Source organism: Mastigoproctus giganteus, chromosome 9 (genome assembly GCF_048544385.1).
Source record: "Mastigoproctus giganteus isolate SK-2022 chromosome 9, ASM4854438v1, whole genome shotgun sequence".
Lineage (NCBI taxonomy): Eukaryota > Metazoa > Arthropoda > Arachnida > Uropygi > Thelyphonidae > Mastigoproctus > Mastigoproctus giganteus.
The window spans coordinates 229,372,276-229,399,745 of NC_143583.1; the positions used below are offsets into that span (position 1 = coordinate 229,372,276).

At 38.4% G+C, this 27,470-nt stretch overlaps 1 protein-coding gene across 1 annotated transcript in view; it reads left to right on the forward strand.

Moving 5' to 3' along the window:
• The window catches only part of asf1 (histone chaperone asf1), a 55,815-nt gene extending 28,718 nt beyond the window's left edge, over nt 1-27,097 (forward strand). Inside the window, exons 3-4 of the mRNA XM_090381302.1 lie at nt 23,244-23,420; nt 26,723-27,097. Of these exons, the coding sequence (XP_090237428.1) occupies nt 23,244-23,420; nt 26,723-26,917 (372 nt within the window). The 3' untranslated portion in view covers nt 26,918-27,097. The remainder of the gene's footprint in view (nt 1-23,243; nt 23,421-26,722) is intronic.
• The last annotated feature ends 373 nt before the right edge of the window (nt 27,098-27,470 follow it).

Below are 27,470 nucleotides of genomic sequence, written 5' to 3' on the forward strand. Positions count from 1 at the left end.
TGGAATAAGGAGCTATTCAAAAAGAAGAAAAATATTTTATTGTTAGTTGATCACTGTCCTGCACATACTCAGATTTAAAATTTGTCCAAAATTAAGCTAGTGTTTCTGCCTCCCAATGCAACATCAATTTTACAACCAATGGACATAGATGTAATCATGGGTTTGAAAGGATTTTATAAAAGATTTCTTGTTCTACATCTGATCAGTCAAAGAGAACAGAAATTTACCGAGTCTATATCAATATTGGATGGTATAAATTTATCGAATGATTCGTGGAACAACGTTACTTCGACAACCATATCGAATTGCTTCAAGAAAATAGAAATTTAAATTCAAATGAAATTTCAGTTGTAGATGAAGAAGATGGAAATAAAGAAAACAACTTACCATTATCTGAATGGTTACTACGTAACAATGTTGTAGATTTTAATACAGATAACATTGATGAATTTGTACGAGTCAATGACCACTTATTAACTAGTAGTCTTCCTACAGAGAGTGACATTGTAGATGCTGTGCCCAACAAAGATGATTACGACAATGGTGAAGATTGTGATGGTGATATGATGATAATTGAAAGTGAATCAAAATCAGTGCCGACAATCTCAAGGTGCAATGGACACGTTAGTCTAACTTTTTTTTGAAGGAACTGAGGCAAGTAATGAGACTTTTAATGCGTTGACTTTTTTTTTGGGAAAACTTAAATATCAAAAATCTTTAAAACAAACATCAATTTTAAGGTTCATAAATAAGACTAATCGAAATCATGTTTATTAAATAGTATTATTTTTAATCACAGAGAAATAAATTTTATTTAATAATAAGTGTATTGTAGTTTATATAAGCATATTAATACAAATAAACAAATAATATGTAGGTGTATACACGTACTTATATTATTTTTTTTCTCTAATATTTCTTTTGTTTTTTGAATCAATCTTTTTATCAAGTTATTGAGAATTTTAAAAAATAGGAGGTAGATTTAACTCATCACTGATATAACCAAGTTCGACTGTGCATAGTTTTGGGGTCAGGCGCCATATGTACACTATGAAGAAATACAGTACAGGGATCCCTTGATTAGCACTATTTATAATTAGCTACTAATTTTCGATTAGTGCGGTATTTAGGCTTGGTCTAGGCCTAAAGAAACTGAAGCCGGTGGTGGTGGTGCTACGAAAGTCAATACTAAGCCATGAATGAAAATACACTGCTAAAGTATGTATAACATTATAGAAATGCATCGCTTGTTTTCTTAGGGAGTTACTGCTTATTTTGCGTCATGTCATACCTTCTCCATCTATAAGGAAAAATAAAAACGAATGCAGGATACAGTGTGGGAAGCTAGTTTATTTTTCTACCATAAGAAAATAAAAAGGAACAGATTATTTCAAACATGTATTGTTACAACAATTGAAATATTTTCTAACATTATGCACTCGGAAGGACAACACTGGCTGCCCCACATTTATTACGTACATGCAGATCAGTTACTTTCAGTTGTTTTTTGCATTGTGTGTGTTGACGTGCAGACTTATCTCCCGCCATTACATGTGGGTTTTTTATTTTTTTTTTTGCCGACTGGGGCTAGCTGGGTGGGTAAAGTGCCTGCCTGGCAACCCAAAGGTTGCGGGTTCGAATCCCACCTTGTGCTTGGATCAGAGTAGAGAATGCATAAACCTTGGGTGGTGTAATGTGGCCACAGAAGTCGATGTGCCAACAAACAACTAACAAAAAAAAAAAAGTTTACATTAATTACTGTTCATACTAATTACATTAATTTCTATTGTTTTTTTATATATATTATGTAATTATTAACTATGGATAAAAGGAAAAATGTATCTGGTAGTGCCTCTGATGAAAAGAAAAGTGATAACATTAGATGAAAAATTGAAGTCATAAAAAGATTTGGAGAAGGTGATAGTAAAGTACAAATTTATCGACATCTTGGAATGCCTGAATCAACGGTTCAGACGATTTTAAGTAAAGCCAGTGCATATAAGGAAAAAGGTATGCTTGCTTCGTAGTCAGCACACACATGAACCACAAGAAATAGAAGGGTTACGATGATTGAAATAGAACGTCTTTTAACCATTTGGATAGAAGATTGCAATCAAAAAAGAATTCCAATCTGCACAATGACCATAAAAACAAAAGCCTTGAGTATTTTTGCAATGTTAAAGGAAAAGTCAACAATGGAAAAATTGGGTAGAGCAGTAACTTGAAGAAAATGTTCAAGCAAGTTCTTCAAATGTTGATTGAAGTCGAAACGGAACAAAATTTCACTGCCGGTAAAGGCTGGTTTGAATGTTTTTAGAACATTCAAATGAGAATAGGACTGCATAATGTTCCATTGACTGGAGAACCAGCAAGTGCAGATAAAGATGTAGCCATGAAAAATCCTGAAATTTTAAAGAAAATTGTTGATAACGGCATCTACACAGATCAACAAATATTAATGGTGATGAAACAGGCCTTTGGAAATGAATGCCAAAAAAACCTTTTTAGCAAAAAAAAAAAAAAAAAGGCTCAGCCAGAAAATACTAAGCTACAAATAGTTTCTAAATATGGAATAACACTTTTATTGGGAGGCAGTGCAGAAGGTGATTTGAAATTAAAACTCATGGTTATCTATAGAAATGAAGCTCCCAGATCTTTTGGTAAAAGTTTTAATAAAGCAAGCCTACCATTGTTTGGTGCTCTAATAAAAAATCTGGGGTCACAAAAGCTTTATTTGAATAGTGTTTCATTGGCTATTTTTGTCCAAAAGTTAAGGTGTGCTGTGAAGAAAATCTTGCATTCAAAATTTTATTAATTTTAGCCACCCACCAGCACTTTCTGATTTGTGTGAAAACGTGAAAGTTATTTTTTACCTCTAAATACGACAAGTCTTTTACAGCCAGATCAAGGCATAATTGCTACTTTTAAGACCTATTATTTATGCACATTTGCGCCAGCAATTGAAGCAACAACTGGAGATGGTCCAGTTTCTTTATTTGAATTTTGGAGAAATTACATCAGGAAAGCAATAGACTATATTCATGAGGCATGATCTAAAGTAACATCCAGCAATATGAGAGCAGTTTGTAAGCCTATTTTACCACATTGCACAAATGATTTCTGTAGTTTCACTCATGTCAACGCTGTTATTGATGAAATAGCAAATATCGAAAAAGGTCTAGGCTTTGAAATCGACAACAGTGACGTTCAAAAATGCTGGAATTGCATTCAGAACAATTAAGTGATTCTGAGCTCCTTAATATTGATGAATGAGAATATGACAAGGTGGAAATTTGCAAGGAAGAAAATCTTCAAGAAAAGAAATTGACATTAAAAGAATTCAAAGGAATATTTCGTGCAGCTGAAAATTTGAAACAACTAATCATGGATGCAGACCCAGATATTGAGTGCAGTATGAAAATTCGCAGGAACATTGAAAAAGAAGTGTATCCATACAAGCAAATTTATGATGAAAGGAAGAAAGAAAAGTCTGTGCAAACCAGCCTTTTGAAATATTTTACAAAGAAATAAAGTGAGTTATATATTGTAACTTTTTAATTTCAATAAACTTTTGATTACTGTACTGAAAATATTTATAATTATCCTTTGCTTTTATACTACTGTACATTAAATTGCCGTAAAAAAAACAGGCGTATTTTTAAAAATATTGTAGGTCTTGGAACGAATTAGGGTATTTTGTATTGATTATTAACTTCAATTAGTGCGATTTTGCATAGCATGCCATTTTCGTGGAACCAATTAATCACGCTAATCAAGAGATTCCTGTTCTACTGTAGTACAGGAATAGTACAGTAGTGGAAAAGTGTTGTGTATTGTATATGACATATTGCATTAGGTTCTGTTGTGTGTCATGGTATTTGGCTGCGGGTCCCCTGGTGGGACCCCACATTGCTACCACTAGGAGGTAGCTAGGCTGCCCATTATTCTCTGGCTGGTCTCCACCAGGTTCAAAGACCAAGTTAAAAAAAAAAAAAAAAATAGAGAGAGAAGGGTAAAAGCTAAGGTGGACAGATAGAGAAAGCAGTCCACCCGAGTAAGGCAAAATAGGGGTTGGGGAGAGGGATCAAAAGTCACAGGGGCAGGTGCCTCTATGTAGTGCCAAAGGCCAGGGACTCTCTGGGAGTCTGCACTCCAAGGAGTGCAGAATTATAATACAGTAAACCCCCGCTATTTGCAGTCACTGATTTAATATAAAATGAAACCTAAAAAAAATTAAAGCACCGTGTACATTTTCCACCAAAAAAAATGTTGGTGTGACTAAAATCATCTTTCCCGGTCAAAATAGTGCTCAGAGAGTCGTGATACAATCGTAAATGTGGATGTTTCCCGCTAATCCTTATTCTGTATATGTTATGCTCTTGTCACATAAGGTTTCATTGTTTGCTTTTAATTGATAAGCTTACGAAAGTGAAATGAAAATCTACTATTTTGCAGTGTTGTTGGTGTAAACAGACTTTTTCGAGTGTGTTAAAGGGTAAAAGAAAGTGACTTTATTGTGAAAAGATCAAAGAAGATGATGAAGTGACTGAGTAAAATTGGGTTATTAGGCAAAATTTGTAATGGTGAAAGTCTTGCGTCAGTTGCAAAACATTATAAAATCAGAGTCGATGGTACGATCAATCAAAAAATCAGAAGAAAAAATCTGCTGTAAATTCCATTAAATTCACTCATCATTCACGAAAAGGCAAATCACCTTTATCAACACTTCAGGAAAATGGTGATGGCACTGACGGGATAAGTTTTTTAGTAGCAAAGGCTGGTTTAAAAATCGATGGCCTTCGTAACATGAAACTTGTAGGCGAGTCTCCACCATCGGATTTTGTGGCGGCAGAATGTTTCCTGACTGAAATTATAAAAAATTAGGACAAAGGATATGTTCCCGAACAAGTGTTCAATTCAGATGAAACTGGATTGTTTTGGAAGAGAATGCCATGTTTTCGAAAGATTTGTTTGAAATTTCTAATAAATGTTAAATTATTTCTTATTTTCATTTCAATACCTTATGCTTGTATTTCACTATAATATTATGTACATATAATATACATACATATACAACATTTTAGACTAGTTTATCTTATATATTTCATGCTTTAGAACGGAACCCTTTTATTACGATGGGTGTCATAACTCAGTAGTCGTGCCATTTCTCAGAACGTAACCCCTGCGAATAGTGGGTTTACTGTACTCAGTTTGCTGTAAAGATGGCTGTAGAGTGAGTCGATACACTAAGTCAGCTCAGAAAGTGTCTGATGGATTTGAATAACAAAAGTGAATCACAGAATTAAACCAACTTATTGACGTTGTCAACCGACTGGCATCTAATAGCTCAACATAAAGCAGAACAATATTAGCATTCGTAAAGCATATGATGCAAGAAAGCAAGTTTATACAACATCGGCAAAAAAAAAAAAAAAAAAAAACTTCCCATTTAACTGATCCATTCATTCTAAATGTTTGTCTGGTTCTGCCTTGAATTTATTTAAGCTATCAAATTCCACAACAGATGGAAGTTTGTTCCAGCAATCAGCTAACTGCTGGCTAAAGGCAAACATACGCACATCTATTCTACAACTGTCTTTCCTCGGTTTAAATCTATGCTCCCTGAGGTTTGTGATCTGAGCAAGAGGAAGAATCCCCTCAGCATTTAAACCTGCTCAATCCATTCAAGACCTTATAAACCTCAATCAAATCGCCTTGCACGTGCCTAGCCTCCAGACGCTGTAATTTGCAGAACTAAAGCCTTCCTTCATAAGAGCACCCCTTTGTTCCCTACACCAGTCTTGTAGCCCTTCTCTGTACTCATTCTAGCAACTCTATATCCTTCCTAAAATGAGGCTAAAATGTACACAGTACTCAAGGTGTGACCTGACCATTGCCTTATACAAGAGATAATCACCATCTTATCCCTCTTGCAAAATTCCTGTATCATTGACAAGACACCATGACCTATTCTAGCAGCCTGTTTGCACTGCTCAGAAAACTTCATATCTGACTGCACACTTATCCCAAGGTCTCTTTCATTTGCCACTACCCTGAGTGTATCACCACGTAGTTGGTATTTTTCTTTGGGGTTACTGCTACCCATATGCAGTATTTTACATTTGTCAATGTTAAACTTCAGTTTCCACTTCTCAGTACCCAAATTTTCCAGATCCTGTTGCAGCAGTATACTGTCATTACTGTTATTAACTACCCTGCCAACCTTTGTATCATCTGCAAATTTTGGTGTTAAGCTTGATATATGTTTATCAATATCATTGATAAATATATAGAAAACAATGGGCCAACACCGAACCCTGAGCGATACCACTAATAACATTAGTCTACGTAGAGCAGTACCGATTGACCACTACTCTGGCTTCTCCCTCCCAACCATCCTTTTATCCATTGTAGCAACTTGCCCTTAATGCCATACTGCTCCAATTTGTACATTAGTCTTTCGTGTGCAACGGTATCAAAAGCTTTGCTGAAATCAAAGTACAGTGGTGCCTCGCAGTTCGACTATAATCCGTCGCCGAATTAGAGTCGAATTGCAGGTTAATATTTTCCATATAAGTTTATGGAAAATTGATTAATTCGTTTTCAGAGAGAAATACACAGTATTATTGACTTTACTATATTCTACCATATAACAAACGAAAATACATAATGAGTACATACATTTCATTGAGCCTTAGATGTTGGAAGGATGTTTTATTTATCTTGTTCTACCCTTTCTCTTCTCCTCTTGGCTTGAATGGGGATGAGGAATTGATCAAGGGTGGACTGTCTCTCCCTCTTTTTCAAGATAGCCTTGGAGTGATGCATAGTAGTGTTGTTAAACAAGTCTGTCATTCTAGTTACAACAGCAGTGTTGGGGTGCCATTTTAAACAAGCAGACTGCACCTTCTCCCAATGGAATAAAATTTATTTAATGGCAGCTGTTGGCATCGGCCCTTTTCCCCTGTCTTCTTCTTCGAGTTCCTTTTCTCTCTCTTTTGCTTCCTGTTCACTGAGTGTTTTGAGTTCTTCCACGGTTGGTTCGTCATCGTGATCCTTCACAAGCTCTTCCACATCAGCCTCATCAACTTCTCCTATGTCGAGGTTCTCGCATGGCCGCAGTTGCTTCTGATTCTTCAGCGGCTTGGACTGCATTGTTGTCATCCCGAAAAAAGGAAGGAACGAGTTTCTTCCATGATGCACGAAGGGTCCTCTGTGTCACTCACTCCCAGGCAGTTTTAATAAAGGAAATGGCATGAAAAATATTGAACTCAGTCTTCCAGAACTCCTTCAGTATCTTATCAGAAGAATGAGTCACGTCAAAAAGCTGTGAAAACAAAGCCTTGGTGTAAAGTTTTTTAAAACAGGCAATTACTTCTTGATCCATTGGTTGGATCAGTGATGTGGTGTTTGGAGGCAAAAACTGGACTTTGATGAAATCAAAGTCAATTTCAAGAATGTTTGCCAAGTCTTGGGGTGGGCACTAGCATTGTCAAGAATCAGCAGTGCTTTCAAAGGTAAATTGTTGTTAATGAGGAATTTTTTTTATGCTTGGGGCAAACTCCTCAAAAATCCAATCTTTGAAGACTTTCTGGTCTACCCAGGCTTTTGCATTGGATCTCCACATCACTGGCATTTTGGACTTGATGATTTTCTTCCCAAAGCAGCGAGGATTTTTAGAGTGGTAAACGAGAAGTCGCTTTACTTTAAAGTCTCCGCTTGCATTTGCTGCCAAGCATCACTTCTTCTTGCATGATGTATGTTCGATTTGGTAAGCGCTTCCAAAATAACCCAGTTTCATCCCTGTTAAAAATTTGCTGCGGCAAGGAGCCTTCCTTCATGATTAAATCTTCAAATTTTTTCACAAACTGTTCTGCAGCCTTTTTATCTGCGCTAGCTTCTTCCCCATGTCTGAGAACACTATGGATACCTGTTCTTCCTTTGAATCTGTGAAACCACCCACGACTTGCCTTGAATTCATCAATTTGATCTGAGATACATCCTGGAATTTTCTTCTGCAATTCTTCAAAAATTAACCTAGCCTTCTCATAGATCATTGCCTGAGTTACTGGATCTCCTTTCATCTGTCTTTCTCCAATCCAGGTAAGAAGCAGCTTTTCCATTTCTTCATTGATTAAAGATCTGTTTCTGTCAGAAACTTTCATTGCTCCAGCGAACACCCTAGCACCTATAACCTTGTCTCTTTGTTGCCAAAAAGTTGCCACGGTTGACCTAGGGACGCCATACTCTTGAGCTACATCTGTAATTGTTCTACCTTTCTGCACTTTTTCTATAATTTCTTTCTTCTTTTCTATGCTCAACCAAGTGTGTTTCTTTCCTGAATTATTCCGCTGTTCACTTCTCTTTGGACCCATTATCAAATTTCACTCAAAAAAATAACTGCCAAAGCACAAAATTTTTTACTTTATGAGAAATGCAGAATTATAAATTAACACAAACAACTAGAGCAAACGTGAACTCAGACTACGATTATTAACGAGATAATGTTGTCTCATAACTGAGGAAGAACTGACGGCATTCCTGTAGCTATCTTTGAGGGCGGCTAATGTAGCTGAACGATTGAGGGGTCTATTCCTGCTTTGTCTATCATTGGTTAAATGTTACTCTCGCTCTTTAATACCATTGGTTAAAATGTATAAAGCAGCCATCACTATTTAGTGCTATTTAATAACGTTAAACGCAGTTACATAGTCCAGTAAAGAATTTTATCGTGCAATATCATGTAGCGTTTTCTCTGGCCCGCGAAATCCAACTGTCAAATAGCGGTACGTCGAATTGCGAGGCACCACCTGTATATGATATCAAAATTATTTTTTGGATCCAGTTCCTTTGGGACCACATCATAGTATCCAATCAAATTGGTCAGACAGAACTTCCCCTTGACCAACCAATGCTGTGTCTGAATTATTGCTGCAGTCTTGTCTAAATGATCGAGCAATGCTTCTTTAATCATTGACTCCCTGGAACAGAAGTCAAACTAACAGGTCTGTAATTACTTGTCACCCTTTGTGAATTGGAGATACATTTACACATCTCCAGTATGTGGGGACTTCTCTCAGTCCAAGGATGCTCTCATAATTATGGCTAAGGGTTTCCTTACTTCCCTTTAATGCCTCCTTTAATATAACTGGATAGATCCCATCCACTCCAGGTGCCTTTCTTATGTTTAACTTCAATCATTTAACTCTGTTAGAGTTTGATAAACACTTGCCCTTTCTTCTTTGAATAACTCATGTGTGAATGTAGATGCAAAATACTGATTTATTTCGGCAGCTACCTGAGAATGATCATCTACAGTCAAACCATTCATATGAAGTAGACCACTCTGATTCACCCCCTTCCTTTATAGTTTATGTAAGTAAAGAACTCTATGCTGTTTTTCTTTGCATCCTTTGCCAGATATTTTTCATAATCTGCCTTTGTTTGCCTAACCTCCTTCGTGACTTGATTATAGACTGGCTTGTATCTACCATAGGCTTCTGTGTCACCTAATACTTTATATGCATCCCACGCATTTTTCTTCTCCACCACGAGTCTGATTAGTTCATCTGACATCCATTTGGGCCTAAACCTAGAACAGTATTTCTTAGTTGGATCAAAAAGCCTAGTTGCTTCCAAGATTACTTCCTTGAATGCTTCCCATTTAGAATTTGCCGTTGGTAACATCAGTAGGTCCCACTGTATAGAACCTAAAAAATCTCTGAGACCATTGTAGTTGCCTTGATGAAAGCAAAAACCCTTCCCTTTACTCCTGATGGTAGTTACATCTTTAAGTAAATCCCGCATCAGTACACTGTTACCTAGTGGTTCCTTTATCTGTAATTTCTTAATGCATGAATAATCACTACTGATAATCAGATCGAGTGTTACTCCCTCTTGTTGCCTCTCTAACATGCTGCTATAGAAAACAATCATCCAATTAATCTACGGAAGCCTTGCTAGTGTGCAAATGAGCAACTCAAGTTCCAGTCTATATCTGGGAAGTTAAAATCCCCATTCAAAGACACTGATTTACTGGCCCACTCTATTTCTCTGTATAATTGTTCATTGTACTCATCAGAATCATTAGGCCTATAACAAACTCCTCCCCTCATTTTTGCTTTCCTGCTTATGTCAAACTGACTCAACATTGCACTGTCCATCTGTATCAACTGGATGCACTTACTTATATTTTGTTTCTTAACTAACAGCATAACCCTTCCTCCCTTCCTATCCTGTCTATCCTTTCTGTACACATACTCCCCAAATTACAATTCTGCATCCTTATATCTGAGTGACACCATGGCTCTGATATCCCAACAATTAAGACATCCAAGGTTTAACCTTGGATGTCTTAACCAGCACTTCCTATTCATCAAATTTGTTTACTATACTCCTGGCATTGGTGTACATGCAAGAATACATGTATCTGTTCTTACTCTTAGTTACTCTAAATCAGTGTGTATTTATTTGTTTCATGATCCCCACCAACTGGCTTTGTGGGCTGCTGCTCATTCCAATAGAAGCAATGCAAGAATCATTTCCACCTCTGCCTCAGTTACATTAACCTTGTAGTCTGAGTCCCCCAAGCTAGCAGTTTTCCGACGCACCTAACATTGCGTCAATAACATCTGCAAATATTCTTGCACCCTTTCTATTTAAGTGTATTCCATCCCTGTAGAAGCAATCTCTCCTGTTAACAAGCACAGACCATGCTGTGAAAAATTGTATCCCATGAGTGCTGCACACTCTCTCCAGGGCCAAATTGACTGATTGACAACGCTCTCATCATATAATCCCTGCTATCTTGTGTGGGCAGGATTGCAGACACTTTCAAATTTAACCCTAACTCATGACTTTTTTCCAGCATTGCTTGGGAAATCTGCCGATCTCCTACACTTAATGTCATTAGTGCCAACGTGTACAACGATGTCGCCTCTTGTGCTCTTAAAAGATATCTGCTCTACAACGTCAGGTGATATCTGCTCTACAACGTCATCAGCTTTTGCCCTTGGCAGACATACCCTGGTCCTCGGTAATCTGGATTTGCAGTGTCAAACTACGCGAAGGCCACATGACATCAGGGCGATTGTCAAATAGTGCAAGGTCTTATAACTGTATAAGTAGGTTACGTACTGGAAAGCTGAGTTCTGCTGATCTTTTGGCTTCCAATCACAATTCCAGCTGGATTGGCGTCCACTCCTGTCACATTGATCTCGATCGCATAGTATGTTCGAATTAATATTGATTGAAATAGTTACCATACAGTGCTGTGAGAATCGCTTAAATTTTAGACGGGTGGTGCTCCTATTCGATACATCCTTGTTTGGGGTGGGAACAGTGAGCATTGTTCAACTGGCACACGTTGGGACCTCTGGTACGTCTAGACGCTTAGCTGAACAGTCCAGGTTACCTGGCTATCCTTGCAGACCATCTGCATTTCTTCATGGTCATTGTGCACCAACAAGGCAATGGACTCTTCCAGCAGGACAATGCACCTTCCCACAGAGCTTTTTTGGTGACTAGAACATGGTTTGAAGAGCATTCTGCAGGTTTTACTACCATGGAATGGCTTCCCCATTTAACGGACACGAATCCTGTGAAGCATCTTTGGGATGCTGTGGAAAGATCTGTTCGAAAAAAAGTAAGAAATGTGAATTTTATTCCTTGAGGGTGTTGCAGACATTCTCTCAGATATGCCAAGGTGTGCTTTACTACCTGGGAGTCTAAAAATCTGGAACTGATATTTGGGTGACGCTCAAGTCAAGTGGACCTAATTTTAGTGAAATCCCGTTGGTCTGTAACAGCCAAATTCTCTGCTCCCACCTTCATGAAGGTGGGACTGTTTGTAGCCCTGGGTATAACTCCCATGTGCAAGTCCTGAAATGCAGAACCAAGCACATTGTGGGTGACCACCCCTACTTATGTTAGTGTGAACCAATGTAAGCAAGGTTGAGTGTGGCACCCACATCACATGGAGGAATGCTGCCCCTCTGTGTTACCAGGCAATACTACATAGTAGATGACTCTCATCAACCGGTTCACTACAACCACTGCTTTTGGAGGCTTGAAGTGCTGGACCCCCATGTTTAGTCTCCAGAGCAAAGCTCTGGTCAACCCTCCTCCATCTCTTCTGTCATGCAGTATGATTGTCTTTTGAGGTTATGACAAACACCATGGCAAGATTCAAACTTTACATTTTGAGGGTACAGCTCTAAAATGGTGTTCACAGGCTGGCCAGCCGCTAGTTAGTACAGCGGACCGAACTTATTGGTAAATCTATAGGAGGCTTCTGAATCATGTAGTGTATAATCTTGCCATGTGTACGCCATATCCAAAAATTTCATTAATTCATCCAGCATATATTTACCCCCCAAACTTTTCTTACTATTGAATACACCGTGAATTGTCAAACTAATAGAACAAACTTGTATGCAAAAGGATCTCAACCACCCAAACACTTAGAATTAGCAGTCATATGATGTAAAAAAGCAAACGTACATAGCATCAGCCAAAAAAAAAAAGCCTTCCCATCCATTCACCCCAAATTGCTTGTCTAGTTCTACCTTGAACTTATGTTTTCAACCTCCTCTACAACAGATGGAAGTTTGTTCCAACTATCAACCAACCGCTGGCTAATGGCAAGTTTCTACACATCTGATCTACAATTGTCTTTCCTCAATTTCAATTTGTCCGCTAGTGTGTGTGGTCTGAAAACAAGAAGAATCCCATCTGCACTTGCTCAAACCATTATATAGCTCAATTTGATCACCTCGCAGGTGCCTAGTCTCGAAACACTGCAATTTGCAGAATTCTTCTTTCTTTGTAAGAGCAACCCTTTGTTCCACTCACTGATCTTGTTGCCCTTCTCTGTATTAGTTGCAGCAGCTCGTCATCTTTCTTAAAATGAGGCCTCCAACCACTATGCAGTACTCAAGGTGTGGCCTGACCATTGCCTTATACAAGGGGACAATCACCTTATCCCTGCTAGAAAAATTCGTGTATATCATTGACAAGACACCATGAGTTATTCTTGCAGACTGCCTTCTCTGCTCAGAAAATTTCATATTTGACTGCACAAATACCACCAGGTCTTTTTCATTCTCTACTATCCTGAGTGTAGAACAGAGTTGGTACATTACTCTGGGGTTACTGCTACCCATATGCAGTACTTTACATTTATCAATGTTAAACCTCAGTTGCCGCCTCTCAGCCCATCTGCTCAACTTTTCTAGATTCTTTTTCAGTAGTATACTACAGTTACTGGCATTAACAACCCTGCCAACCTACATATCATGTGTAAACTTAGACATTAACCCTGATATACCTTCATCAATATCATTGATAAATACAGAAAACAACACTGGACCCAACATGGAACTCTGCGGGACTCCACTAATAACCTTAGTCCAAGAAGAGCAGTGTCCATTGATTACCGCTCTCTTCTCCCATTCAACCATCCCAGACACGATAGGAGGGAGTATATGATGAGAGCCTTGTCAATCAATTCGGCCCTGGAAAGATTGTGCAAGGCTCAAGGGGTAGAATTTTTTTCAGCCTGGACTGTACTTGTTAACAGGAGGGATTGCTTCTACAGGGATGGGATACACTTAAATAGAAAGGGTGCAAGAATATTTGCTGATGCTATCGAGGCAGTGTTAGGTGGGTCGGAAAACTGCTAGCTTGGGGGGATACAAAGACAAATAGATTAACAGTAGCCACTGGCAGAGGTGAAAGAGATTCTTGCACTGCTTCTATTGGAATGAGCAGAAGCCTGAAAAACAAGATTCAGGATATTTCAGAGACTGCTGGGAGTCATTGCGGTACAAGTAAACACATGGGTTGTGTTAGGGTAGCTAAGAATAGAAATAGGTGCATGTATACTTGCTTGTACACCAATGCTAGGAGTTTAGTAAATAAATTTGATGAATTTGAGGTATTGTTCAAACATCGAAGGCAGATATTGTTGGGATATCAGAGACTTGGTGTCACACAGATATAAGGAATGCAGAACTGGAATTTGGGGAGTACAACGTCTACAGAAAAGATAGACTGGATAGGAAGGGAGGAGGGGTTATGCTATTAGTTAAGAAATACATAAAATCCAAGGAAGTGAAGCCAGTGGACATCGCTGGACAGTGCAGTGTTGAGTCAGTTTGGTGTGACATAAGCATTGGGAGATCAAAATTGAGAGTAGGAGTGTGCTATAGGCTATATATATGTGCTATAGGAGTGTGCTATGACTCTGATGAGTATAATAAGAAACTGTACAGGGAAATAGTGGGCCAGTAAATCAGAGAGTCTTATAATGGGAGATTTTAATTTCCCAGATATTGACTGGAATTTGTGGGCTGGTCACTCACACACTAGCAAGGCTTTTGTGGATTTATTGGATGATTGTTTTCTACATCAGCATGTTCGGGAGGCAACTAGAGGGAGGAATACTCTTGATTTGATTATCAGCAGTGATTCTTCATTCATTAAGAATCTGCAGATAAATGAACCACTAGGTGGCAGTGATCACAGTGTGCTGAAGTGGGATTTACTCAAAGAGGTAACTACCATTAGGGGTAAAGGAAAGGGTTATTGCTTTCGTAAAGGCGACTACGATGGACTGAGACAGTATTTAAATTCTATACAGTGGGACCAACTGATGATGTTACCAACAGTAAATGCAAAATGGGAAGCATTCAAAGAACTTATCTTGGAAGCTACTAGACTTTACATACCAACTAAGAAATATTGTTCACAGTTTAGGCCTAAATGGATGTCAGATGAACTGATGAGGCATATGGCAGAGAAGAAACATGCATGGGATACATACAAATTAACACATGACACAGAAGCCTATGATAGATACAAGTTGATCTGTAACCAAGTTACAATGGAGGTTAGGCAGGCGAAGACAGATTACGAGAAATCTTTGGCAAGGGATGCGAAGAAAAACAGCAAAGAGTTCTTTACTTATGTAAACTCTAGAAGGAAAGGGATGAATCAGATTGGTCCACTTGATATCGATGGGTCAACTGTTGATGATCCTGCTCAGGTAGCTAACAAACTAAATGAATATTTTGCATCGACATTCACACATGAGGAGTTATTTATCGAGGGGAATGCCAGAGGTGTATTCAACTCTAGCAGTAAGCTAGAGAATCTTGTAATAACTGAGAGTAAAGTGGAGGAGAAATTGTTGAAGATAAACACAAGAAAGGCACCTGGGGTGGATGGGATCTATCCAGTTATATTAAAGAAGGCAGCAAAGGAAGTAAGCAAACCCTTAGCCATAATTATGAGAGTTTCCTTGGACTCAGGGGAGGTACCCATAGACTGGAGATGTGCAAATGTGACCCCAATTCACAAACGAGGATCAAAAGCTGACACAAGCAATTATAGACCTGTGAGTTTAACTTCTGTTCCAGGAAAATTAATGGAGGCACTAGTTAAAGAAGCACTGCAGGATCATTTAGACAAGACTTCAGTTATAGCTCGGACACAGCATGGTTTTGTTAAGGGGAAGTCTTGCCTGACCAATTTGATTGGATACTATGATGCAGTCACAAAGGAACTGGATGCAGGGAATAACTTTGATATTATATACTTGGATCTTAGAAAGGCTTTTGATACTGTTGCACATGGAAGACTGCTGCACAAATTGGAGCAGTGTAACATTGGAGGCAAATTGCTGCTGTGGGTAAAGGGGTGGCTGAGGGGGAGAAGACAGAGAGTGGTAATCAATGGACACTGCTCGTCGTGGACTAATGTTATTAGTGGAGTCCCTCAGGGCTCAGTGTTGGGTCCATTATTGTTTTCTGTATTCATAAATGATATTGATGATGGTATATCAAGCTTAATGTCGAAGTTTGCAGGCGATACAAAGGTAGGCAGGGTTGTCAAGGACACTACTGACACTATGCTGCTGCAACAGGATCTGGAAAGGTTGAGCAGATGGGCTGAGAGGTGGCAAATGAAGTTTAACATTGACAAATGTAAAGTACTACACATGGGGAAACAGCAACCCCAGAGCAACGTATCAACTCTGTGGTATTACACTGACAGTGGTAGAGAATGAAAGGGACCTGGGGGTGGTTGTGCAGGCAGATATGAAGTTCTCTGAGCAGTGCAGACGGGCTGCAAGAGTAGCTCATGGTGTATTGTCAATGATATATAGGAATTTTTCTAGCAGGGATAAGGAAGTGATTATTCCCTTGTATAAGGCAATGGTCAGGCCACACCTAGAGTACTGTATACAGGCCTGGAGGCCTCATTTCAAGAAGGATGTAGAGCTGCTGGAACGAGTACAGAGTAGGGCAACAAGATTAGTGAATGGAACAAAGGGGTGCTCTTACGAAGAAAGGCTTAAGATTTGCAAATTACAGTGTCTGGAAACTAGGCACCAGCGAGGTGATCTGATAGAGGTGTATAAAGCATTGAATGGTTTGAGCATGCTCCATGCTGATGGGATTCTTCCTCTCGCTAAGAATAATCACCTGAGAGGGCATAAATTCAAATTGAGGAAAGACAGATGTAGGATAGACGTGCGGAAATTTGCCTTTAGCCAGCGAGTGGTTGGTTGGTGGAACAGACTTCCATCCCTTGTATTGGAAGTTGATAGCCTAAATAAGTTTAAGGCTCAGCTGGACAGGTATTTTGAACGAACAGAGGGGTGAAGTGGGAGTGGTTTTTTTTTTTTTTTGGCTGATGCTGCATAAGCTTGCTTTCTTGCATCAAATGCCTCTACTAATGCTAATCCTTTTATCCATTGTAGCAACTTGCACTTAATGCTATATTGCTCCAATTTGTACAGTAGTCTTCCATGTGCAACAGTTTTTTTTTTTTTTTATATATATATATATATATATATATATAAGCTTTCCTAAAATCGAACTATATGATATCAAAATTATTTTTTGCAACCAGTTCCTTTGTAATATCATAGTATCCATTCAAATTTGTCAGACAAAAGACACCCTTAACAAATCCATGCTGTGTCTGAACTATAACTGCAGTCTTGTCTAGGTGATCCTTCAGTGCTGTGATTTTAACAAGTGACGTCATTATTTTCCCTGGAACAGAAGTTAAACTAACAGGACTGTAATTACTCGTGTCACCATTTGATCCACTTTTGTGAATTCGGGACACATCTCCAGTCCATGGGGACCTCTCCCGAATCCAAGGAAGCTTTCATATTTACGTTAACAGTTTGCTTACTCCCTTTGCTGCCTCCTTTAATATAAGTGGATAGATCCCATGCACTCCAGGTGCCTTTATGTTCAGTTTCAACAATTTTTCCTCCACTTTGCTCTCTCAATTATTACAAAATCATTTAGTTCCCTACTAGAGTTTGATAAGCTTTTAGCCTACACTCCCCTACAGACATTTCTCATTTGTGAATGTAGATGCAAAATGCTCAGTCAGTTTATCAGCTACCTGAGCATGATCATCAAGTCAAACCATCTATATTAAGTGGACCAATTTGATTCATCCCTTTCCTTCTAGAGTTTACATAAGTAAAGAGCTCTTTGGCAATTGAATGAATAAATGAGGAAGATAAAAAGTTGGTTCTGTGGGTTTGAAGTTGGACAGTAAATGGATGTTGGCTGGTGGCGGCACGTGTTCGGACTGTTTTGAAAGAGAGAGTGGGAATTATAGAAGCCAATTCAGAAGAACAGTGCCCATGGAAGTATCTGTAGAAGAGGCATGCAGCAAAAACAGTACGTCTATGAGAAAGCGAGTGGAGAGACTGTTAGAGATGAATCATTAATTAACCTAACTGCCCTCTTCTGAATGGAATCAAGAAGCCTGAGAGAGGTTTTGAGGGCACCACCCCAGATGTGGGAACAATATTCCACGGCAGGACGGATTTGCGATTTATACATAGTGATCAGCTATTTGGAAGAAAATTAACGCCAAGAGCGAAAGAGAAAACCAATTCCTTTGGTTTTCTCTTTCAAGAAACTAATTCCATTGAATTAGTCCATAAATGGGTCGACACTGACGGAATCCATACTGGAGATTGTTGATCAGGCGGAAGGTTTCTAGGTAGTTTAAGAGTTGGTGGTTAATTGATTTCTCCATTACTTTAGAAAGAGTAGAAGTAATTGCAATGGGACGATAATTGGATGGGAGGGATTTGTCACCCTTTTTAGGAACTGGCTGGATATGAGAAAATTTCCAAGCAGAAGAAAAAACACCTTTGGAATAAGAAAGTGAAAAAAGGCGGCAAAGAATAGTAGTAAGTTCAGGAGTACAGGTTTTGAGAACAAGTGGAGAAATACCATCAGGACCTGGAGTTTTCTTAGCATCAAGATTCATCAAAATCCTTCTGGATATCCTTTTGATGGAAGACCACAGGAGGCATTGAATGGAGCATGTTGGGAATGGTAGGAGGTGTTTTACCAAGATCATTAATACATGAGCTGGAAGAAAAATGGGATGCTAGCAGGTCAGCTCTATCCTTGGCTGAAGTGACAACAGAACCATCTGGTTTGAACAGAGGTGGGAGCGGAGATGGGCAAAAGTTGCGGGCAATAACTTTGGCAAGAGACCAGAATGCTCGTCTACCATTAGGGCAAGAAGCAAGCTTTCTACTATTAGCCTGTTCAAACTAGTTTGGACTGATTAATAACTGCTTTACAATTGTTGTGAGCTTTGGTGTAGGCAGAAAATGAAATTGAAGAATTAGAAACAAGCCAATTACAATATGCAACATTCTTCTCTTGAACAGTCTTAGCACATTTATTGGAAAACCAAGGTTTAGATAAAGGACGAGATTTTAAAGTGGAGTGTGGGATAAAGATTCCATTCCTGCAAGAATAATTTCACTGACACGATCTGAGCAAACGTTGACATCAGAACTTTTGAAACAGTAATCTGACTAAGGTAAAGAAGAAAAGAAGTCTTGCAGGTCATCCCATTTTGCATACTTGTAATGCCAAACAACACGAGGTTGGGAATAGCCATGAGATAAGGATTCCATTGGAGAAGAGACAATCACCAAGTTGTGATCTGAAGTGCCTAAAGGACCTCTCACTTCGACCGTGTACTTTGAAGGTTTGTTTGTGAGAAAAAGATCAAGCGTATTGGCTGTATGATTAGGATTGTCCAGTATTCTTGTAGGTAAATGAACAATCTGTGCTAGGTCATTAGTAATTGCAAAAGCCTCAGCATCTCGACCTGCTGGGTTGGTGTGACTAGAAAACGGAAGCCAGCTGGAGTTGTGAACATTAAAATCACCAAGGAAAATTACCTCACTGTTAGGAAAGTTGGACTGGAGAAAGTCAAGTTGCAAAGAGAGGAAGTCAAAGAGCTCCAAGTGATTAGTGGAGTTGGGAGAACGGTAGAGACAACAGATGAATTTGACACAATGAGGTAGAGAGATTTTAAACCAGAGGAGATTCCAAATTGCCAAGCCTCTGACAGGGAATATCAGAATGGACATATGCACAAATACCACCTTTGAGGCAAAAAGAATCATACAAGGAATAATTTGGGCATCTGAGATGAGCAGTAGTTGAATCAACCGATAACTGAGAATCTGTCATAAAAAGTACATGGGGTTTGGCAGACTGCAAGTGGAAATGGACATCGTTGAGATTAGAATTGAGACCACGTATATTTGTGAAATGAATTAGCAAGTGCTTGGGAGGTTTAAATCTTTTCGCAGATAAGCTTCCTCTATTAGTTTGACAATTCAATGGTAAGAAAAAGTAGGTGGACATGCTGTATGAAGTAATGAAATTTTTGGATATGGCGTACACGTGGTAAGAATATACCCAGATCCTTGACATAACGTGGCCTCAGCAGTGCTCCTCGCATTCACACTACTCAGACTCCCTGCAGTCACTATCTGGCAGAGTAGAGGTAGCAAGATTATACACTAGCTGATCCGGAAGCCTCCTACAGAGTTACCAATAGGTTCGGTCTGGTGTACTAACTAGCGGCCGGCCTGCGAACACCGTTTTAGAGCTGTACCCTCGAAGTGTAAGGAATATTGGATCTCTCCACGGCGTTCATCATAACCCCAAAAGTCATCAATCATACTGCATGATGGAAGAGATAGGGAAGGGTTGACCGGAACTTAGCCCTAGAGACTAAACATGGGTTCCACCACTTCAAGCCTCCAATAAGCAAAGTGGTGGTATTTCACCGGTTGATGAGTCATCTACCACCTAGTACTGCCTGGTAACATAGAGGGGTGGCGTTCCTCCATGTGGTGTGGGCGCCACACCTCGACCCCTGCTGACGGTGGGTGAACACCCAGGTGTGAACCAACATGTACTTGTGCATGGAGGTTATACCCAGGATTACTAACAGTCCCACTATCGTGAAGGTGCAAGCAGAAGATTTGGCTGTCACAGACCGTCCGGATTTCGCCGAAATTGGGTCCACTTGACTTGAGTGTCACCCGAATATCAGTTCCATCAGTGTTTTAGACTCCCAGGTAGCAAGTGCAGCTTGTCTGGTATATCTGAGAGAATGTCTGTGACAACCTCAAGGACTTGATGCCTCGAGTCTCATTAGTTCATCTGACATCCATTTGGGCCTAAACCTAGAACAGTATTTCTTAGTTGGAACAAAAAGCCTAGTAGCTTCCAAGATTACTTCCTTGAATGCTTCCCATTTAAAATTTGCTGTCGGTAACATCATCAGTTGAGACTACTGTAGTCACTTTTACGAAAGCAAAAACCCTTCCCCTGATGACAGTTACATCTTTGAGTAAATCCACATCAGTACACTGTGATCACTGCTACCTAGTGTTTCCTTTATCCGTAATTTCTTAATGCATGAATAATAATTGCTGATAATCAGATTGAGTATTGCTCCCTCTAGTTGACTCTTGAACATGCTGCTGTAGACTTCCTCATTCATTTCACAAATGTATGTGGTCTCAGTGATTTCCATTTTCAATCTGCATAACCCCATGTACTACCTTTTTTTTTTTTTTTTTAACAGAATCCAGTTATCGGTTGACTCAACCTGCTCTGTCTGAATTATTTGCTGTATGATTCCTTTCACTTCAAAGTGGTACCAGTGCCTATGTCCTTCTGATATACCCTGTCAGAAGCTTAGTAATTTGCAATCTGCTCTTTTTGATCTTCTCTGGCTTAAAATCTCTCTACCACATTCTGTAAAATTCATCTGTTGCCTCTATCATTCTCCCAACTGCACTAATCTCTTGGAAATCTTTGAAACTTAACTTTGTCCTGTGGTTCTATTGTCACTTCAGCCAAGGTTAAAGCTGACCTGCTAGCATACTGTTTTTCTTCCATCTCAATTATTAATGATCTTGGTAAACCACCTCCACCATTCCCAGTACGCTCCATTCAATGCCTCCTGTGATCTTCCGTCAAGGATATCAGAAAGATTTTGACAATTCTTGATGCTAAGAAAGCTCCCGGTCTTGATAATATTTCTTCATTTGTTCTCAAAATCTGAGCTCCTGTTCTGTGTTGCCTTTGTTTTTTTTTCCCACTTTCTTATTCCAAAGTTGTTTTCCCTTATGCTTTGGAAATGTTCTCATATCCATCTAGTTCCTAAAAATGGTGACAAATCCCTCCCATCCAATTATCATCCCATTGCAATTACTTCTACTCTTTCAAAAGTAATGGAGAAATCTATTAACCTCTTAACTTTTAAACTATCTAGAAACTTTCTGTCTGATCAACGATCGCCAGTATGGATTCTGTCAATGTCAATCCACTGTGATATTCTGGCTTATTATCAATCTATGGACAAACTCAATGGAAAAGTGTGAAACTCAAGCTGTTTCTCTTGAGATGCAAAGGCTTTTGGTTGTGTTTGGCATAAAGGCCTTCTGAATAAGCTTCTTATGGTTTCCTAATTTTTTGTTGTTATTGGGTATCCAATTTTCTCTCTGACCACTCACTGCAGGTGATATCTGTCTTCTAACCTTTCCACTAATGCTGGTGTTCCCCAAGATTCAATTCTTTCTCCCACTCTTTTCCTCATGTATGTTAACAACATCCTTCCATTGAATGGAAATCCTATCCATGGTTTTGCTAATGGATAGCACATTGCATTCTGCCTTCCAGTTTGAGAAAACTTTCCCTGCTTCAACTTCTCAAGTATCCACTGCCACAATTCCTTGAATGCTGATCTCCAAGTAATTGTTCAGCAGGGCTATGATAACTTAGTTCATTTCAGTCCTTCTAAAACTCAGTCCTGTCTTATATCTCATAAAAAGGATTCTTCTGTTCCTATGCTTATCTTCGATGGCATTCTGATTTCTAGGCAAGATCATATATCTCTATTGGGGAATGTGCTGGCTTCTAATCTCTCTTGGAATAAATGCATTACTAATATTGCTTCCTCTACATCTAAAAAACTCTGTTTTCTCTTTTGCTTTCGTCTTTACTTTTCTTCCAAACAGCTGTTCACTCTGTACAAATCCACCCTGTCATGGAATATTGTTCCCACATCTGGGGCATTCCCCCAAAAACTTCTCTCTCTGTCTTCTAGGTTCCAAAGAGAAGCTATGACTCGTCCCTAACAGAGTCTCTGTCTCTATCTCCCCTGCTCTTTTCTGAAGCAGTCTGAACATGTGCCACAACCAGTCAACATCCTTTTACTGTCCAACTTTGAACTCACAGAACCAACTTTTCTTCTTCCTGATTTATTCATTCAACTTCTATTTTCTGGTACAACTTTCTTTCATATGTATTTCCTGAAAATTAAACTCTGCAGAAGTTAAGTCTAATATCAACAAATATCTTCTTTCATCTTCTCGACTAAGTTTTTAATTTAAAAAATTTAATTATAAACAGATGTCCTGAAGTTGGCATTGCATGAATTTAATGCTAACAAGCAAGGTGAACATTAACATACGAGGTGTGAACTACTGTGTTCACACCTCATCACATGACTCAGGTTTATTGTATATAGCTGCTCCAAAAAAAGATAATAATAATTTGGCTTTCTAACTTCTTCCACCCCCAGTTGCCCAACAAGCTTTTAACAGTGGTGATTGGACTGTGAACAGATTTGCAAAGGTCTGGAAGTGGATGTTGAGGCTCAAAATATATTAAGCTAAAAAATCTTAATCTTCTGAAAAACCAGACATAATAATAAAACTTTTAATTTATATTAGTATTCAGCATTACAAAATATATTTTATGTGAGAAAAAAATTGCCCAGTTTGTCTGGCTTTAAATGTTATCACAGATGTAGTATTACAGTTGATATGCAGCTTATCTAAAGAAATTTTTTTCTTCCCATTTTTATAGGCTGATCCTCCAGATCCATTAAAAATTCCTGTTCAGGATGCAGTTGGTGTTACAGTGGTTCTGCTGACATGTTCTTACAGAGGGAAAGAATTCATCAGGGTAGGCTACTATGTTAATAATGAATATACTGATGCTGAACTCAAAGAGAATCCACCTGCTGTTCCTCAGTTTGAAAAGGTAATAATGCTCTTTCATTGAATTCATTTTGGTGACATTTTAATTGTGCCACCACTTGCCTTAATTTTCTTTCCTTGTAGGTGATGCCATAATTTTCTTTTCTTGCATTATATGGTGTATCATCATCAGATTTAATATTAACCAAGCAGTAGTACCTCCTGGTCTGGCAACACTATTCAATGAAATTTACATTAGCAGAGGCATATGATACAAGAAAGCAAGCTTTACAACATCAGCCAAAAAAACATTTCTCTTGTCCATTTGTTTTTATTTAATGCAGATGGAAGTTTGTTCCACCAATCAACCACCCGCTGGCTAAAGGTAAATTTCCACTCATCTTTTCCACAACTGCCTTTCCTGAATTTGAATTTATGTCCTCTCAGGTGTGTAATCTGAGCAAGAGGAATAATTGCATCAGCATTGAGCTTGCTGATGCGATTCAAGGCCTTATACACCTCATTCGGATAATCTTGCAGGTGCCTAGTCTCCAGATGCTGCAATTTGCAGAAATTAACCCTTTCATGGTAAGAGCAACCCTTTTTCCACTCACCAGTCTCATTGACCTTCTCTGTACTTGTTCCAGCAGCTCTACATCTTTCCTAAAATGAGGCCTCCAGATCTCTCTGCAGCACTCAAGGTGTGGCCTGACCATTGCCTGTCAAGGGGATAATCACCTCCTTATCCATGCAAGAAAAATTCCTGTATATCATTGACAAGACACTGTGAACTACTCTTACAGCCTTTTTGCACTGCTCAGAAAATGTCATATCTGACTGCACAATTACCTCCAGGTCTTTTTCATTTTCCACTAGCCTGAGTGTAGTACTGCAGTTGGTACATTACTCTGGGATTACTGCTAACCATGTGCAGTACTTTTCCTTTGTCAATGTTAAACTTCAGCTGTGACCTCAGTCCATCTGCTCAAATTTTTTAGATCCTGTTGCAGCAGTGTACTGTCATTAACAACCCTGCCAGCCTTTGTATCATCTGCAAACTTGGACATTAAACCTGATATACCTTCATCAATATCATTGATAAATACAGAAACAATAGTGGGCCCAACACCGATCCCTGGTGGACTCCACTAACATGAGTCCACGAAGAGCACTGTCCATTGACCACTCTATCGTCTTCCACTCAACCTTTGCCTTTACTTTGACTTGCCCTTAATGCCATACTGCTCCAATTTGTACAGTAGTCTTCCACATGTAACAGTATCAAAAGCTTTCCGGAAATCCAAGTATATGATATCAAAATTATATTTTGCAGCTAGTTCCTTTGTGACCATGTCATGGAATCCAATCAGATTTCATGTCAGACCAGACTGTAGCCGAGTGTGCAGGAGCGGGAGTGCAGTAGCACACGCTCTTTGAGTATACCAGGGTTCAAGCCCCTGACTGCTCAATACGGTCGATCTGCCAACCCGCACTGGACCAGCGTGGCAGATTATGGTCCATTTCCCTCAGCATGAATTGTTGAGGAGGCTTCCATCCTGCAGTGGGTTGATAATGGCTGCACTTTACTTTACTTTTACAGACTTCCCCTTAGCAAACCATGCTCTGCCTGAACTGTAACTGTGGTCTCCAAACTTTTTTTGGATGCACACCCTTTTTTTACTTAAAAGGACTAGTGCACACACTGAAATAAAAAATTAAATATATAAGTTTAATATATGTTTTTTAAATATATAACTCATTTACATGGAATGCATTATATCTAAAATCACATTTATAAAATCATTTGTTTGATTGTTTGCTTGATTAAAAAAACATTTATTTATAATTTTTATTTAAGTTTTCATAATTAATAAATATTGATTTATTGTGGATTATCTCGCACGCCCCATGGATCATCTCGTGCACCAAACTTTGGAGACCAGTGATCTAGATGATCCTGCAGTGCTTCTTTAACCAGTGACTCCATTATTTTCTCCAGAACAGAAGTTAAATTAGCACATCTGTAATTACTCATGTCACCCTTTAGTCCCCTCTTTGTGAATTGGGGATGCATTTGTACATCTCCAGTCCATGGTAACCTCCCCTGAGTCCAAGGATACTCTCATAATCATTGCTAAGAGTTTGCTTACTTCCTTTACTGCCTCATTTATTATAACTGGACAGATCCCTCCACCCTGAGCAGAATCACTGACTGTCGAACCATTGATATCAAGTGGACCAATCTGATTCATCCCCTTCCTTCTAGACTTTACATAAGTAAAGAATTCTTTTGTGTTTTTCTTTACATCCTTTGCCAAAGATTTCTTGTAATCTGCCTTTGCTTGCCTGTCCTCCTTTGTGACTTGATTACAAACTTATATCTACCATAGGCTTCTGTGTCTTCTGCTCATCTGATAGTAGCTTGAAACAAATTCAGTGAGCTTTCTCTGGTTGAATTCTGTTGCAGTCTTCAAGTATATGTGCAAGTTTCTAAATATATAGTGCTCAAACTTTTGTTTCCCACAACTTCTGTGTGAAGCTGGATTTTCAAGGTATGCTTAAAAATCTTAATATCTTTATAGACAATGTTGCACTGACATAAATTCCATTGTCTACAATCACTTAACTTTAAAGGACTTTGTGAGATGAAGAAACAACACCATTCTTATTTAAGTTTTCATAATTAATAAATATAGATTTATTGTGGTTTCAAGCTAGTATCAGATGAGCAGGAGACACAGAAGCCTATGGTAGAATAAGTTTGTCTGTAATCAAGTCACAAAGGACAGGCAAGCAAAAGCAGATTGCAAGAAACCACTAGTAGCCTATGAGTATGTATGTATGTATACTGAAATAGTGACAGTTTGTTATTCAGTTATTTTTTGTCAGTAAACATATAATAAATCAGTTCTGAGATATAAATATCTAATTTTGGATACCTGTCATCTGGACACCTTATTTATGTGGCCAATGATGTTGAGGATCAGTGGTTATTTTTTGAAGCCAAAAGGGGTCTGTAAGCAAAAGTTTGCAAAACACTTTTCTATGCTTTAGAAACAAGTTATCATAAATGATCAAATACCAACCCATCTGTCTTTTAAGTAATGTTCCCATTACTAGAATTTATGAGCTCTAGCTATATAATTTATATAGCTAGAGTAGCTTAATAGCAACATTTGCTTCAGGTTTCTTTTAGGTATGGAAAGGACAGGGCTTTATAATATGAGCAATATTACTTTTGCAGAGTATTTGCATAAACTATCATATTGTGCATTTTAGTATGCTCATTTCCAAAAAAAAAAAAAAAAAAAAAAAAAAAATATTAATCTAGAGATTATATGCTAAATTTTGGTTACTGTTTTCTAGCTTCAGAGGAATATTTTAGCAACCAGTCCAAGAGTAACAAGGTTTAAAATTGATTGGGATGACAATCCTGGTGAAGAGAATATTCCCCCAGCACACACCCTTGATCCTAATCAGATACCTATGTCAGAAGATAGTACTGGACCACTGAAGCCTGCACTCATGCAAGATAGCAGTCACAGTATGGAAGTGATATAAAGAAATTTTACCTAGTTCAAGACTTTTCTTTCTTTATTTTTTTTTAATTTCAGCTTTCTGTTTTACATGGTGGTATTCCTTGGAAGAGAGGGGATGGAAAAAAAAGATTCTTCAATTTTCAGAAGTTACTTTAAGTAACACAATACAGGACTTCCCTCTGAAACACTAACATCTTTGAGTGCTAATTTTGGATATTATTTAAAAATTTTGAAATGAAATATTGCAAAGATGGTCTATTATTTAGTTATTGCTACTACTTATAAATATACACATATAATAAAAGAACTTGAAGATATCATGTGAGATATCATGGTGGTATTTTGATAAAGCATTTATGATTCTGTGTATTTTTTAATGATTTAGTATTTTACCACTCTTAAACTTTTCTGTGTGGAATAATTTACTTTACAAAACAAAAAAGATTTGATTTGCAATCATATCACATTTAATTAAAGTGTCATAATTTTCAGTTTTTTTATTAATCTTGTTCTTAATGGAGTTAGTATTGAGGATAACGCACAATGTCATCTAAATTCAGCACTGATTATTCATA